Genomic DNA, 15,432 nt, shown 5'->3' with positions numbered 1-15,432 from the left:
CAAATGTGACACAATCACTGGTAATTTTATCAGCCAAGTGGATGTCTAGTACAGAATAGAACTGCTGAATGATGGTTGGTTATCTGCGGCCGATGGATAACATACTGTACTTACTAGCCAAAGTCAACATCTACCAGCATTTTGCTAGCGGCCAGCGTTCATCTCCCATCGTGACGTCAGTCATTTTTATTCGCCATACGGCTTTCAGTAACCGTACAGTATGCAAGCTATGATTTCACCACAATTTATAATAGTTAGCATTGGTGATCTAACAGGAATGAATATAAAAATAAAGAAACCCCAGCTACCTCTCCTCCAGACTAGATTATATCAGTGTAGATGACAAGAGGACTATATCACTATAGGACAGAAAAACAAGCCCATCAGAACCACGTGACGATGAACCAAACACTGGGCGCTTCTGGTGACGCGTGTAATGGGTTGTTATCTGGTTTTGATTATTAATGTCTAGCACACCTCACAAAAATGTAGAAACACCAATCCCTAGAAAAGAAAAAAGTTCACTATTATGTAAGGTTTGACCGTTTCTACAGTGCTCTGCAGAAATAGGCAAACAACTTGGTTTTCAGACTACGCTAAGCAGACCTGGTTCACATTGTATTTAAGTAACTCCTGGCGTTTGCATTAACCTGGTTGGAGTAGCAGATGGGTTGGGTTTTCAGATGTATCGGGTAAGTTGTCAATCACAGAAAAGTACAATAAAGTGACTAAACTACTATCTTTTCTGTAGTTCTTTATTATAAAAAAGGAAGAAATTGTAAAACGCTCAAAATGATCAGTTAACAAGGCATACAACATGTGGAACCTCATCCATCTGATCCTCCAGGTGGGTTAATGCAAACGCTAAGAATTATTCTTTAGTATTTACTTTAAAATATGATTTGCACCCAGGTGGGATGCTTGACCACGCTGCAATGAAACCAGATCTAGCATCTAGAATGGATCCACCTGAGATCAGACCTACACATAACAACACAAACACGATTGAGACCGAGATTTGAGGAGACAAAGAATTAGTCCTCTTGTGTCTAGAGGCCGTAAGATTTGACCCTGCCCTACTGGGTAAGAAGAGAAAATAAAAACTGAAACTGCAATCTGTAATGTCTTATTTTACAGCCAACAAACAGCTACAAAGTACAATCTCTAGTGATACTGTGAAAGAAGTCCAAAGATTACAAATACCTATAAAGGTAGAGTTGACCACTACATAATTCACTCGTCTGAGTAGTGAATTGAATCCCTTGTTCTGGTGGGAAAGAGTTAGGGCTGTCAATATTAATGCCTTCATTTTTTTTAATAACAAGCGACCAGACCTTCCCCTTGTATGTCTGATTTCATTATACAAAGTTTCCGAACTAACTTTTGTGTTAAACCAAGTTGTATAAACGATGCAGTGATGAACGGTCTTTCCCAGCGGAGAAACAAGGATTAGGTACCGTTACACAGGTCGAGCTACGCTATGCTCGCTAATTACGCTCGCTAGCCGTAATGTTAACAGAGATTGTCCGAAGGAGTCGTCTCGTCTGCCAACAAAGATATTGTTACATCAGAGAACAGATTTATTCACAAAATGGATCACACCATTCAATGTTATTGAATACTCCTGTAACCGATAAGTAATAATTACTTCCCCTAATCATTATTTCATGCATTTATTTATGACCGCAGCCCTTACAGATGCATTTTGCTACGTGTTCTTTAATATGCGTCAAGCGAATCATGCGATTAACGCAATTTTTTTTAAAAGAGTTATCGATTGACAGCCCTAGTAAGTTAAGTCAGATTCTGCTTGAGTCTGATCATGAAGAGGTACTGTACTGGTTGTGAGGAGGCCTGCTGAAGCGGCCTCAGGCTTTGTGTTTGATTCATTCCGAGTGTGTGTCACTGGGACAAACATCTCATCTGATGACTGACCGGAAAACCATCATTTAAAAAAATATTTAAACATTTAAATCTCCCATCAATTATTAACAGTTAAAGAAACTCCAAAAGACAAACGCTAACTTTCACTATTGTTGATTTATTTAAGTAATTTTTATTTCTTTTTCTTTTTTTTTGCCCTACAATTAGTTTTAGTTTTAGTAACTAAAAAGTCAGCCTTGGATTCTGAGAGGTAATTAAAAATGTTACAGCACAACAGAAAAATAAGGTAGATTGATGAGAAAATCATTTAGAGGTTGTTGTTGTTGTTTTCATTTCCGCTCCAAATGTCTCCCCACCATCTCTCACAATGCAGGTGCAGATTGGTAAGTGTCTGGTTATAGAGACAGAAAATGATGCATTTATGTTCTATTGTACATGTATACAGATATACAGTTATCTTGTCGTACACAGTGACAGTTCAACAACTAGTCTAGAGTTGTTTCTACATTCTACACAGAAGACTAGGGTATTATTACACCATGTCCAAGAGTCCTGTCAGTGTATTTTTGCAGCTTTAAATCAAACCCAGAGTATGTTGTTATTATCAAACAGAGCTGGTAAGATTGGATTGGGTTATTATAAAATTTACGTTTTTTTGTATTTTTTGTTTTTGTATGTATTTATTTAGTTATTTATTTTTTACAAGTGAATAAACTTCGCTTTTAGTTTTTTTCTTTAAAACACGCAGAAAAAACCTGGAGGTACAGTTGGGAAAACTGGAGGTACAGTTGTTTTCTTTCTGTTTCTATCACAGGGTTTTCTTTCTTTCTTTCTTTCTTTCTTTCTTTCTTTCTTTCTTTCTTTCTTTCTTTCTTTCTTTCTTTCTTTCTTTCTTTCTTTCTTTCTTTCTTTCTTTCTTTCTTTCTTTCTTTCTTTCTTTCTGGCTTCGTTGATGAAATAAACACAACAACGTCTACATTCAGCACCACTTCAGGCAGGTATAATGTAACCCTTTAAGATTCCGCTCTCCACTCCCACCTTCTACAGAAAATTGTAACTCGGAAAATCATATCAAATGTGTGAAATCGATAAAGAAGGTTGGGTTCTGGTGTCCGAGTTCGAGAGACGAGACGTTTTAGCCCATCTTCGCTTCTACAAGTTTAGCGTCTACAGGCCATGTGTCCTCGTCAGCCGGACCCGCAGAAGAGTTTAAAGAGAACTGTTTGTAAATATCTTTTTCTCTAGTTCTTAAATTGTTATTAAAAAAAAGGAAACGATCTTAACAAGGCATACAAAATGTGGAGGAAAAAAAGGGGAAACGAAAGATTTGGACTGAGGTACCCTGAAGCCTGAGGTAGATCACAATACTGACATGCGCACTGTTCACATCCTGCCCAAAGTTACGTGGTGGTTCACTTATTGTTCTCCTATTTCTTTCAGATTTTATTCGATTATTATTATTATTTGTTGTTGTTATTATTATTATTATTATTATTATTATTCATAGTCTAGTTTTTTTGTTTTGTTTTTTTCAAGAAAATAAAACACTTCCCTTCAAAGTATCATGGCAGTGTCCCACTGAGGAAAGAAAAGAATAAAAGGACTTTCTTTTTTCTTTTTGTCTCTTATCAATAGCTCTCGTCACAAAATAGGAAAAAAATAGATTCATAAATATTACTCTCTCTTTATATATATATACACACGCACACATACACACACACCACATGGAGGAAGCTGTGCGTGTTGGCAATAACCTTGCGTCTGAAAGATGAAGCTGATGGTGGAGAAGCCAATGATGATGACATCCGAATGTAAGGCAACAAGCTTCCAATGGTCTCCAAAATAAAGCACAAAGGGATCAGGACCCGCATGTCCAGCAGACCTCCAAGTCATAGCAGTTGGTCAGCTTGTTAAGAAGCATTGAATCAAAGGAGGAGCGAGAGAACAACAATCTGTCTGTCTGTGTGGCCGACCTGACCTGCTGGACATGACAGGGCGATATTTCTAAAAGGCTGCATATCGTACATTCACAGCTGTCCTGCCGTTTTAGAAAGCTCCTTGACAAAGAGAGGGTTAAAGCCAAACGCTGTTGCGGTCATGTTTGCGGTTTGCATGTGTACCACAGGTCGTGATGTGCACCACAGGTTGTGATGTGCACCAGAGGTTGTGATGTGCACCACAGGTCGTGATGTGCACCACATGTCGTGATGTGCACCAGAGGTCGTGATGTGCACCAGAGGTTGTGATGTGCACCACAGGTTGTGATGTGCACCACAGGTTGTGATGTGCACCACAGGTTGTGATGTGCACCACAGGTTGTGATGTGCACCACAGGTTGTGATGTGCACCACAGGTCGTGATGTGCACCAGAGGTTGTGATGTGCACCAGAGGTCGTGATGTGCACCACAGGTTGTGATGTGCACCACAGGTTGTGATGTGCACCAGAGGTCGTGATGTGCACCACAGGTTGTGATGTGCACCACAGGTTGTGATGTGCACCACAGGTTGTGATGTGCACCACAGGTTGTGATGTGCACCAGAGGTCGTGATGTGCACCACAGGTTGTGATGTGCACCAGAGGTCGTGATGTGCACCACAGGTTGTGATGTGCACCACAGGTTGTGATGTGCACCACAGGTTGCGATGTGCACCACAGGTTGTGATGTGCACCAGAGGTCGTGATGTGCACCAGAGGTTGTGATGTGCACCAGAGGTTGTGATGTGCACCAGAGGTTGTGATGTGCACCAGAGGTTGTGATGTGCACCAGAGGTTGTGATGTGCACCAGAGGTTGTGATGTGCACCACAGGTTGCGATGTGCACCACAGGTTGTGATGTGCACCACAGGTTGTGATGTGCACCACAGGTTGTGATGTGCACCACAGGTTGTGATGTGCACCACAGGTCGCGATGTGCACCACAGGCCATGCAGTGCCTCTCCCCAATCCCTCCCCCCTAACTCCTCCTTGTGTGTGTGTACATGCACATTAATATTCCAGATACCGGTTAATTAGATGGTATAAGGTGTTTATCCTGACTACCGATATGCCCATATATACGTGAGTAAAAAGAATATCGCTGGTATTGCCAAGGAAACAAAAACTTGCACAGGCGTACATGCTTCAGCATCCCGCCGAAATATAGACAAAACCCAGTGAGGTTTTTTCCCCTCATATTTAGAATATGAACTCATTCCTGGCTACCACATTTACATGCGCCCTATCATAGTCATAGAATATCCAAGTATCCCAAATGATGATAGGAATATTAATGTGCATGCAAACGCACCCACTGTCAACTCTCAAGACACCACAAGACTGCACTACCCATGACCCCCCCCCCCCCCCCACCCCCACAGGACTCACATTTTGCGATTCTCTCCTGGCTTTCTCATAAGCCCAAAACGTGTGGCGGTGCACATTCCAAAATGACTGGGTCACCTCTTGACAAAGCAAAGGTGCACCAATTAAATTTTTTTTTAAAGACGTACAAATATTTTGCTCCAGATCTTCCAAGGAGAATGTCTCCCAAAAACAAAATCCATCCCCTCGATTTAGTTACATTGTGTTTGATATTTTTTTCCAGGACAACAAGCACGGATGTAGAGCTACCGTACGTGACGTAGGACTGATGACAGTTTACTGGTGCGAATCCCTTCCTTTTGATTTAAGCGCTGTCGAGCTCTGCGGCGAAAGTGGTGAGTCAGTTCAATGTTATCAAAAGGCTGCAAAAAGATATATATATATATATATATATATATATATATATATATATATATATATATATATTGAAAAGAAGTATTTTATAGAGTAAAAAAAAATACAGCATGTCAGATGAGAGAGAAATGAGAAAGTGAAAGCAGAATCTAAGTGAAAAAGAAAACAGAAGAAGAATAAGTAGAGCATCAGATATGAATGGTAAGAAACGTTTCAAAGGGACATTATCCTTTGCGTTGGCACACGCACAGGCTAGTTAGAAAGATTCTCAACTATCCACCAAATGTTTTCTTAGGTTTTTTTTTGTTTTTTTTGTGGTAACCTACAATGTGAACAAAAAAATAAAGAGACATCGGTTAAAGAGGCTGTCCGCCACCGCGCCTAGAGGACACGCCCCTTTCAACCGAGCCCAATCGATCTCGGATATAAACAATATACTAAAAGGTACACCAAGATGTTCTGTCATTTCATGGGAATTTTCTTTTTTCTTAAAATGTGTAAGGTTGTTTCAAACTCGGCTCAGTTGTCGATGCGGCCGAGGAATAAACGTCGCTTTGACTGACCTCGTTGCTGCCGGCAACAAATCTGACAAGTCGACTATAGTCATAGCTGTTGTCTAGAAAACACACCCAAACACTCTCACTGAAATCGTCTATATGAGTACACCTTGCTACTCTGAATTAATACTGCTATGGATACTTACTCTTGCAATCTGAATATCACAACCCGTTGTGAGAGAAAGTGTCCATTAATCACTCTCGTTCTAACCCAAAATATCTACCGGAAATGCCTTAAATGTTTGTTAATACAGTTGCTTTATCTGTCTGTTAGGCCTATGTTAGTCCAACTAAAGAGATAACTTTACGCAGGGCGACATATTATTTCTTGTTATTTCATTTTTCTTTTGTACTGTGAAGACAACAGATGCCCAATGTGTCTGCCGTCTCCACCCTCCTTGTTGATTACTTTCCCTGTCTTTTGTGTATACTGTATTTACTGTATTTATTTCAGTAAAGGTCTCTCCCTCTCTGTCTACAAACTGCAGGGCTGTCCTCAGCCTTTGGCTCTCTCACGTTTTCCCCCAATAAAGTTCTTTGGTTTTGTTCCCGGTGCCGCTGGTCTGCCTTGCCTGTCCCCCTTGGCCTTTCATCTGGATAGGTCTCTGTCCATTTGGGAGGGCTACATTCATTGGCTGGTACCCGCTGGAGCAGCCCCTCGTTGGTCACTTGGAGTGGTGGGGTGGCACAGTAGCGCTGCCCTGCTGGTGCTTTTGTTCCTGCTGTTTGACCTGCTGAATGATCTCCCGGATCTTCCTCTGTGCAGTCTGGGGGGGGGGGGGGGGGGGGGGGGGGCAAAGCAAACACAACATAATCTTGGTAAATGGTGCATTTATATAGCGCTTTTATCCAAAGCGCTTTACAATTGGTTTCTTACATCTTACCCATTCACTCACACATTCACGGCAGAGGCAACCATGCAAGGTGCCAACCTGCTCATTGGGAGCAGTTAGCGGTTAAGTGTCTTGCGCAAGGACACTTACTTCTTAATGGGGACCTATCGTGAAAATTGTGTGCATGTTGTGAATTGTTTCTACAGAATGAGGGATTGTCTCAACACTGAGTTAAATATGTGCATTGTGCCTTTTCTGCATTTCAACTGAGACAAGAACCCTCCCTCTTGAAACGAGCCGTTCAGAATTTCAGCCACAATCGCCATAGTTACTGTAATACGACCTTGTAAGCACGTATGTAGATATCTTGATAAAAATGTGTGTGTGCAAGATGGCAGCTCACCCGCAAATCTTCTACCTAAAGATGAACCTAAAATATGTTTCTGACAAAAGAAATGTGCGGTAAGATTGCTCTGCTATTGCTGCATCTTCTGGTCATAATTTTGGTAGAAGTAGGGTAACATGGGCTGACTTTGGTAGATTAAGAAATGGTAACTGTGACTGTTTTGATTGACAATAAGCATTAAGCATTCATATGGTATATTATTACAATAAGATCAATAAACAGATAATATTTGACCATAATTTATCCCATTTGTCTGGGACATTGAAATCTTCCAGAACGCGTGGATGGCACAATTATTTTCTAGCGGGAACACTGATACAGTATATCAAATATCACCAACACCATAACAAATTTGAAGGCTTCTATACTGTACATGATAGTTATGTTATGAATGGATGGACTAACGGTTGGATGGAGTTGATTCAAGTGGTCGATCAGTTGATTATTTGAAGGTGCCATATATCATAGATGCCTACATGGGCTTATGATACACCAGAGACTGGACACGATGAGTTGGATATGTGAAGTTTGAGAGGGGGCAGGGTTTGAGAGGGGGCAGGGTTTGAGATAGGTAAATTCTATGTACATCTAAATCCTGATGTATCGCGCCACGTGCCATACCTGGCTGGCAAAGAAATGCCCGCTGATTTTCACAAAGACCTCGTCGTTCTCATCTGGAGTTTGGTCCCGTGGCACGATGACCTCAGCACTAGTCAGGTTCTGCAGCTCGTTGACCTGCAAAATGACACACAGATCACAAAGGTCATGACCGTTGACCTGAATAACACCTCACCTCACTTCTGGCTTGGCCAAGTGGGGGACCACCGCTGTTAAGATTTAAAGGGGAAACTGAGGCACTTTAGTCAAAGGAAGCAACGTTTAACCAAGGAGCTCTTTGAGGGGCATTTGCTAACAATATAAAACGTTATGACAAAACAAACAAAGTCCGAGCAATAGTAATTATGAATTAATTACTAATTAATAGTAATTAACCTCTTAGTGTTAGGTCACCTGGAAATTCACAAGAGTAATAGTAAATGTCCAGGTAGGGAAATTATATGTGAAGTCTGAAGGGGCTTGAAGACAGATTTTCGCAATAGTGTGAACGCTGGACGATCGCCAGACATGACTTGATGCACTAACAAAACAAACGTTTCAAAACATGTAAGCATCCTGCCAACAGTTCTTTATAAAGGGCAAATATACAAGTTTGTGTTTTACCTCTAAGTCTATCTACCATGTACCTGGCACATAGAGTCTATCTACCATGTACCTGGCACATAGAGTCTATCTACCATGTACCTGGCTCATAGAGTTTGTCTACCATGTACCTGGCACATAGAGTCTATCTACCATGTACCTGGCTCATAGAGTTTGTCTACCATGTACCTGGCACATAGAGTCTATCTACCATGTACCTGACACATAGAGTCTATCTACCATGTACCTGACACATAGAGTTTGTCTACCATGTACCTGGCACATAGTGTCTATCTACCATGTACCTGGCGCATAGAGTTTGTCTACCATGTACCTGGCACATAGAGTCTATCTACCAGGCTCTCACTATTTATTGTTCAAAATAAACCATTCATTCATTCATTCATGATCTCTACCCCCACTACGAACTCACCGTCTTGCCTCCCTTGCCAATGACCCGGCCGGCTGCGGTCGAGGGAACCTTGATGTGCGTTTCCAGCTTGACCTCCTCCTTTGCCGTGAAGAAATTCTCCTCTTTCAGTTTGCCAAATATCCTGCCCTGGGCCTGGAATACAGAGGAGGGAATGAGGCAAGAAGAGACTGGGGAAAGTGGGGACACACAGTCATCAGCCTGTCATCTCATAGAGACACACACAGTCATCAGCCTGTCATCTCATAGAGACACACACAGTCATCACTCAGCCTGTCGTCTCATAGAGACACACACAGTCATCAGCCTGTCATCTCATAGAGACACACACAGTCATCAGCCTGTCATCTCATAGAGACACACACAGTCATCAGCCTGTCATCTCATAGACACACAGTCATCAGCCTGTCGTCTCATAGAGACACACACAGTCATCAGCCTGTCATCTCATAGAGACACACACAGTCATCAGCCTGTCATCTCATAGACACACAGTCATCAGCCTGTCATCTCATAGAGACACACAGTCATCAGCCTGTCGTCTCATATAGACACACACAGTCATCAGCCTGTCATCTCATAGAGACACACACAGTCATCAGCCTGTCATCTCATAGAGACACACACAGTCATCACTCAGCCTGTCGTCTCATAGAGACACACACAGTCATCAGCCTGTCATCTCATAGAGACACACACAGTCATCAGCCTGTCATCTCATAGAGACACACACAGTCATCAGCCTGTCATCTCATAGACACACAGTCATCAGCCTGTCGTCTCATAGAGACACACACAGTCATCAGCCTGTCATCTCATAGAGACACACACAGTCATCAGCCTGTCATCTCATAGACACACAGTCATCAGCCTGTCATCTCATAGAGACACACAGTCATCAGCCTGTCGTCTCATATAGACACACACAGTCATCAACCTGTCATCTCATATAGACACACAGTCATCAGCTTGTCATCTCATAGAGACACACACAGTCATCACTCAGCCTGTCGTCTCATAGAGACACACACAGTCATCAGCCTGTCATCTCATAGAGACACACACAGTCATCAGCCTGTCATCTCATAGAGACACACACAGTCATCAGCCTGTCATCTCATAGACACACAGTCATCAGCCTGTCGTCTCATAGAGACACACACAGTCATCAGCCTGTCATCTCATAGAGACACACACAGTCATCAGCCTGTCATCTCATAGACACACAGTCATCAGCCTGTCATCTCATAGAGACACACAGTCATCAGCCTGTCGTCTCATATAGACACACACAGTCATCAGCCTGTCATCTCATATAGACACACAGTCATCAGCTTGTCATCTCATAGAGACACACACAGTCATCACTCAGCCTGTCATCTCATAGAGACACACACAGTCATCAGCCTGTCATCTCATAGAGACACACACAGTCATCACTCAGCCTGTCATCTCATAGAGACACACACAGTCATCAGCTTGGCGAATACTCAAAAGGTAGTATTTGTACTTGTACTTGATCAAAGGGAGTACTCGTACTCAGTGAACACTCAAAAGGAAGTACTCATACTTGGTGAATGATCAAAAGCAAGTCCTCATACTTGTACTTGGTCAAAAGAAAGTACTCGTACTGCTACTTTATTAGTACTACTATTAGTACTCCTTACTAATAAGCCTGTGGTATAATAATAAATACAATTTATAAGTCTGGCCTATGATTTATCATTACTATAATATAATCCTAGTGTTAACTTCAATGATATGCCTATGACATGATATAATATAATGCAATCTTCATTTCATTGATATAATATAATCTTAATGTTATGTAATGTTAATTAAAATGACTATATATTCACAGAGGTGTCTTTACCTTAAACTGAGCCTCTGGAGGTCCAGTAATGATGACCATCCTCTCTGAGACATCTGGAGACTCTGCTGGAGCGATCTGAGAGAGAGAGAGAGAGAGAGAGAGAGAGAGAGAGAGAGAGAGAGAGAGAGAGAGAGAGAGAGAGAGAGAGAGAGAGAGAGAGAGAGAGAGAGAGGAGAGAGAGATTTTGATTTTTAAACACAACTTTATTTTCTCACTCAGCAATCAACAATACATCAGAATGTATAACACAAAACACAGAACAGCAAATCAAATCAAGAAAAATAAAAGACGGCTTCCGGTTTGACAGCAGCATCTGGCAGACACGTTTGGTCACAGCTCCGCTCCCGTCAACGTTAATTTCGCTTAAAAACCTTATTTGAACAACACTAATGAGTTTAAACCTCATCGTATCTATCTATCTTATTATTATTATTATTATTATTATTATTATTATTATTATTATTATTATTATTATTATTATTATTATTATTGTTGTGAAGGGCCAGATTAAACTGAATATATATATGTATCGTTTGATATACCTTGTATATTATTTGTATATATACACGGAATATCCCTTTACCTGCGTACAAACCAGAGTAATATTCGCTCTCCTATTGGACAGCGACCCCAGGCGCCAACGACCAAGCCCCCAACGGCAAGTTCAAAGGCAACTCCGGGCATGTCGGTACATGCCCAGAGTCTGCGTAGTAATACGAGACAAGAACTGAGGTTGGGACTAGATATTCACCTTACGTATAAATACGGCGCAGGTGTAAACAGCAGTAGTCTTACCAAAACCTTAATACCTTCACCACGAGTCAACGTGCAGTGAAGTGAGCAACCTTGCATCTAAATAGAGCATTGAGAACCGCGTGCAAATAGAATGTTAAAGTGTCAGAGTTTAACGCAGTAACGTTGAGTTCGACTTAATCTAATGTGAAGTAATAGTCGTTCATTTATTGTGTATCGTGCGGCTACAGTTCTTCAGTGACCAGCATTACCATCGGTTCGTCGTGTATTTAGCTAGTGCACTTATCCAGGCTGTGCGGCCTACATCCATGCCCACACCCGAGGAGTCCTAGGCGAGAACCGTTGGATATGTACACAGGAGAATCTACACCGGCGATTGCAGAACCATTTCTGGTTGGATTATATTGCTTTGGGACCGTGACCACCGGAGAAGAGCACCGTTGATTCCACTGTCGTTTGGGATTTAACCTCGTGAGGATCACCACTCGGGCCCGCCTCTTGGAAGGGGCTGGCTAGCTGTCGTCAATGCTATCGAGCATCTTGGATTACAACTATTGCTTTGTCTGCTGATCAAGGGAGTACATGCACCGGCTCCTGTATTTGGAGCCTCTTTATTCCTCGTTGACTCAGACTGTGTACCCGAACATTCCTCTACCCCTCCCGGCCTTACACCCCGGAGGGAACCCAGTGTCTCCAGTTGGTACCGGTGTGGCCCATATAATTGCTATACCACAGGTGGCGTCAGCTTAGACCCATCATAGTATTCCTACTATTCTACTATTCTCATTGACTTATGCTCTTGACTGACTTTACGTATGTTCTTCGCCATACAAGCGCGAGCCTAATTCTCAATCTGTAACCTAACGTTGCTTAATAATAATAAATAACCCTCCAATATAATTTATGTGTCAATGCCGTATTCTTGTGTGGGTGTTCACCATATATATTCATGTACTGTATGGCCAGTAATTAAAGTACATAACTAGTAGTGGTTTAATATATCACAATCTTTAATACAGTCAGGGTTTTGTAACCCCTCAGTTACAATTGGTCCTTCGAGCCGGAGGGTATCAGTGTAATATTTAATATAATATTAATATTAACCATGGCCAGCGGTGAACACTCCCCAAGCGGCTCTCCCAAGCTAGAACGCCCACAGCGCAAACGTCAGCCACCTCCCTATCTGGAGGAATTCGCTGTCGTTCTACCACCTAGCTTATCTAAACAGACGTTAAATACGGATAAAGCGGATAGTCAAAGCATGTCAAATCCTATCGACCAGGCGACCCTGCCAGTAGAGACCCCAGTGGGTTCTAACGAAACTGACTCAGCTCACGGGGGGGACCAGGTGGGACATGACATGACTATACCTCCAGACAACGTCACCGGGATAGTCCCCGGAGAGCTCCAGGATAAAGAAAGCGCTCCAGGGACAGAACCCGACACACGGCCAGAAGAGAAGCGCGCCCAGGAGATGGACCTCGGGGCGCGCCAGGAGAACAGATCTCCAACGAGCACTGTCAGAAGCCGATCACCTCCGTCAGTGTCATCCCCCAGCGAGGCGGACCAGATACTGGCGCAAGCCTTCATCGCCACCCTGACAGCCTCCACCGAACGCGATCGACTTCAAGCAAAGACGCTTAGTGAGCGCGAACACTCCGCCACGGAAAGAGAGCGCCTCCACGCGCAACTCCAAGCGCAAGCCCTTAGTGAGCGCGAACACTCTGCCGTGGAACGAGAGCGCCTCCGGGCGCAACAATTAAGTGAGCGCGAACACTCTGCCATGGAAAGAGAGCGCCTTCAGGCTCAACAGACGAGCGAGCGCGAACAACGAGAGCGCCTCCAGGCGCAACAAGCAAGCGAGCGCGAACAATCTGCAGCGGAACGAGAGCGCCTTCACGCGCAACTCCAAGCGCAAGCCCTTAGTGAACGCAAACACTCTGCAACCGAGCGAGAGCGCTTCCAGGCGCAACAAAGGAGTGAAGATGACCGCATAAGACTGGAGGAGAGACGCCTTCAGACGGAAGAGAACATTGAAAGAGACCGCGCCAATGCACAGCGCGACGCCGCCAATGCACAGCGCGACGCCGCCAATGCCCAGCGCGAAGCAGAGCGCGACGCCGCTCATGCCCAGCGCGAAGCAGAGCGCGACCGGCTGCAGGCGCAGATGATAGAACAATTGATTGCCAGGGCGACACCCCCTCTCTCCGCACGGAGCTCCCGGAGATCATCACGACAAGGGTCTAGGGCACCTTCCCCTACCCGACAAAGCGAACCGGGACCCGGCCAACAGGAGGACCCTGTCTACGTCTCCGAACCCCCTCCCCGACCGGTCCATACGAGACCCAGCCACCGGGAAGAACCGGCCTACGTCGCCGAGAGACTGAATAGAAGACTCCAGGACCTAGAAAAGGAAGAGGAAGAGGAGGAAAGTCAAGCCCACCAGCAGCAACGTACTCTGGACCAGGAGGCCCAGTACAGCCCAGACTTCAGCCCCGAGTCACTGCACTACAAACCCCCGACTCAACTCACGGGTGAGTTTGACGTACAGTCAGCACCGAGGAACAGCACCTGGGTACCCGGCCTCTGGTACCCACCAAGTACCAACCCAAGACAACACGTACGGGGAGACTCGCCCAGGAGGCCTCTTCCCCTACGCTCACCAATGTGCCAGCCATCCATGGCATCGTACCTTGGCACACCGACGTTCCCAGACTTTACGCACGAGGACAGAGCACAGTACACGGAATTACGGATGTGCTTGGAGACTATGATGTCCGACGTCCCTGATGAGTCGTACAAATATGCCATCCTCCTCAAGCATCTCAAGGTGCCCAGAGCGCATAATATAGCGCTGGCATATTCCAACTCAAGCACCCCATACTCCGCGGCTCTAGTGGCCCTCGACCAGCGTTATGGACGCATATGGGACTACGTGATACAAGAAATAAGAGATATCGACCGCCTCCCCCCAGCCAAAGACAATAGAGCATTGGATGACCTCTCTATCAAGGTACAATCCCTAGTAGGGATGCTGGGGTCCCAAAAGGAGAAAGGGAGATATGAACTATATGCTAACTCTAATGTGGAGCGAATACTGGAGAAGCTCCCTCCAGCCCGCCAGGAGCGCTTTCGGCGGCAGAGAGACCACCGTGATCCCGACGGTCCCGAGCCATCCCTCCTAGACCTGGCCGCCTTCCTCGCAAGGGAAGTCAGCAGCCTACGACTGGACACGTTCGTGTGGAGTGGACCAAGCCCAAGAGATGGACCTCGGAGATCTAATGATAACCGCCGGTCAGTGACCGTTATGCACCAGGCCGAGTCAGTGCCGCAGCACAAGAACCACAGCACCCCCCCGACGAAGGGGAAGTGGAAGATTGTATGCCAGTACTGTGAAAAGGAACATTGGCTGTCTCAATGTGACACTTTCAAGAAGATGACCGCTGACGAGGTGAGTCAGTGGATCAAAGCCAACCGCCGCTGCTTCCGCTGCGCGCGCAGCCATATGGCGGCTGAGTGCCGTTTAAAGAAGAAATGCAGCAAGTGCGACGGCGCCCACTTGGATGTCCTACACGACAGCAACAAGAAGAAACCCGTACCCCCAAGCAGCTCGAGAGTGAACGTCATGTATATAGACCCTGCGAAGAGCGGGAGCTCCCGAGTGCTCTTGAAAGTGGTCCGAGTGATATTAAGCTACGAGGACAAGGTCATGGACACTTACGCCGTCCTAGACGATGGGTCAGAAAAGACTCTCCTCCTCGCATCCGCCGCAGCCCGGCT

General features: G+C 44.5%; 1 protein-coding gene across 1 annotated transcript in view; it reads right to left on the bottom strand.

The window, feature by feature from the left end:
• Positions 1-5,728: 5,728 nt before the first annotated feature.
• Positions 5,729-15,432, bottom strand: part of igf2bp2a (insulin-like growth factor 2 mRNA binding protein 2a) — a 260,008-nt gene continuing 250,304 nt past the window's right edge. The window contains exons 13-16 of the mRNA XM_084314649.1: positions 10,900-10,974; positions 9,030-9,161; positions 8,018-8,131; positions 5,729-6,924 (exon numbers count right to left, since the gene is read on the bottom strand). Coding sequence (XP_084170775.1) covers positions 6,823-6,924; positions 8,018-8,131; positions 9,030-9,161; positions 10,900-10,974 — 423 coding nt within the window. The 3' untranslated portion in view covers positions 5,729-6,822. The remainder of the gene's footprint in view (positions 6,925-8,017; positions 8,132-9,029; positions 9,162-10,899; positions 10,975-15,432) is intronic.

Source organism: Notolepis coatsorum (assembly GCF_963971535.1).
Source record: "Notolepis coatsorum genome assembly, chromosome: 5".
Classification (NCBI taxonomy): Eukaryota; Metazoa; Chordata; class Actinopteri; order Aulopiformes; family Paralepididae; genus Notolepis; species Notolepis coatsorum.
Note: the sequence above shows the minus strand (reverse complement) of the source record. Positions and strands in the feature narration are given on the sequence as shown.